Here is a 1,252-nt window from a genome sequence, read left to right as displayed (position 1 = left end):
GAAGATAGGAATATAGATTTTAATCATTGTGCTGCTGTGATTAATCAGAGTGCAAGAAATCCATCTTTTGTGGATTTTGATGCCACAGTGTAAATGAGAAAGTTTCACACAGAAACACTCTGGAGGGAGGGGGGCAGAAGGAAAAATGCAGAGAGGAGATGGGGGCTCAGAGCAGACACAGGGCTCAGTGTTTTCTCCTTCCCCATCATCACACCTGCAGCAAGGATCCTGAGAGGAAGGATCCTTCCTGCAGGGGCTGCTGGCCTGGACTGGGAATATGAGCCCCCACCCTCCTTTCCCGAGCTTCGAGGCCAATTCTTGCTGATCTGATGAGGTCCAGGGAAGGTCAAATTGATGAACAAATAAGGAAAGGATGTAAACCAAAGGAGAAATAAGAGGTTTGAGGCTGGGCATGGTGGCCCATGTCTGTCACCCCAGCAGCCTGGGAGATGAAGACAGGAGAGCTGAAAGTTCAAAACCAGCTTCAGCAACTTAGCGAGGCCCTAAGCAACTTAGGGAGACCCTGTCTCAAAATAAACATAAAAAGGGACTGGAGATTTGTCTCAGTGGGTAAGTGCCCCTGAGTTCAATTCCTGGTCAAAAAAAAAAAAAAAGGTTTGAGACCCCCCCCCCCATCCTTCTGCATCTTTTATCCTAAGAGACCCTCAAAACTAGTCCAGAGCTGGGGAAAGAACAATAGCTGGCATCCTGGGAAGTAGCCCAAACGGCTCTGACAAGACCTTTCCTCGTGTAGATAGTGGAGTGATACAATCCCGGGCAAAGCTGTTGGGCCCAGGACAGCTAGGAGTCAGAGACACACAGGGCTTCCACTGCGTCACTCAGACCCTGGTTGACACCCCCTACAGCCAGGAGGCAATTCTTGATGGTGATGCTGGAGCAGGCACAGCGGGGCGTGGGCATGGGAGGGAGGACCTCCCACTTGTTCTTCCCTGGGTGGAATGCTTCTGCGGTCTCCAGGACAGTGGGTTGGTTTCCTGAAAACACCAAGGGAATCAGATCTTACAAAAGAGTCCGGCTGCCAAGAGTCCATGCCCCGAGGTTACTCGCCTCTTCTTCCCTCCCTTGGGAACCCAAAAGCAAAAGCCAAGCAACTTCAACTTTCCTGGCTATGGGATGCTTCCCTCTTCCCTGTCCTGGGCCAGTAGCTCCCTACCTACCGTCTCCCTATCTTTTAAGGTCTTTAAGGGTAAACTTTCTTTTCCACCTCTGTTTTTTTTTTTTTTTTTTTTTG

General features: G+C 49.9%; 1 protein-coding gene across 5 annotated transcripts in view; it reads right to left on the bottom strand.

Annotated features, from left to right (window-relative positions):
- Klhdc8a (kelch domain containing 8A) overlaps positions 1 to 1,252 on the bottom strand; it is a 27,157-nt gene continuing 25,905 nt past the window's right edge. For all 5 annotated transcript variants that reach the window (XM_015483772.2, XM_015483771.2, XM_015483776.2 and 2 more), the window contains one exon: positions 1 to 995. In XM_015483772.2, coding sequence (XP_015339258.1) covers positions 802 to 995 — 194 coding nt within the window. In that variant the 3' untranslated portion in view covers positions 1 to 801. The remainder of the gene's footprint in view (positions 996 to 1,252) is intronic.

Source organism: Marmota marmota, unplaced genomic scaffold, assembly GCF_001458135.2.
Source record: "Marmota marmota marmota unplaced genomic scaffold, marMar, whole genome shotgun sequence".
NCBI classification, from domain to species: domain Eukaryota; kingdom Metazoa; phylum Chordata; class Mammalia; order Rodentia; family Sciuridae; genus Marmota; species Marmota marmota.
Note: the sequence above shows the minus strand (reverse complement) of the source record. Positions and strands in the feature narration are given on the sequence as shown.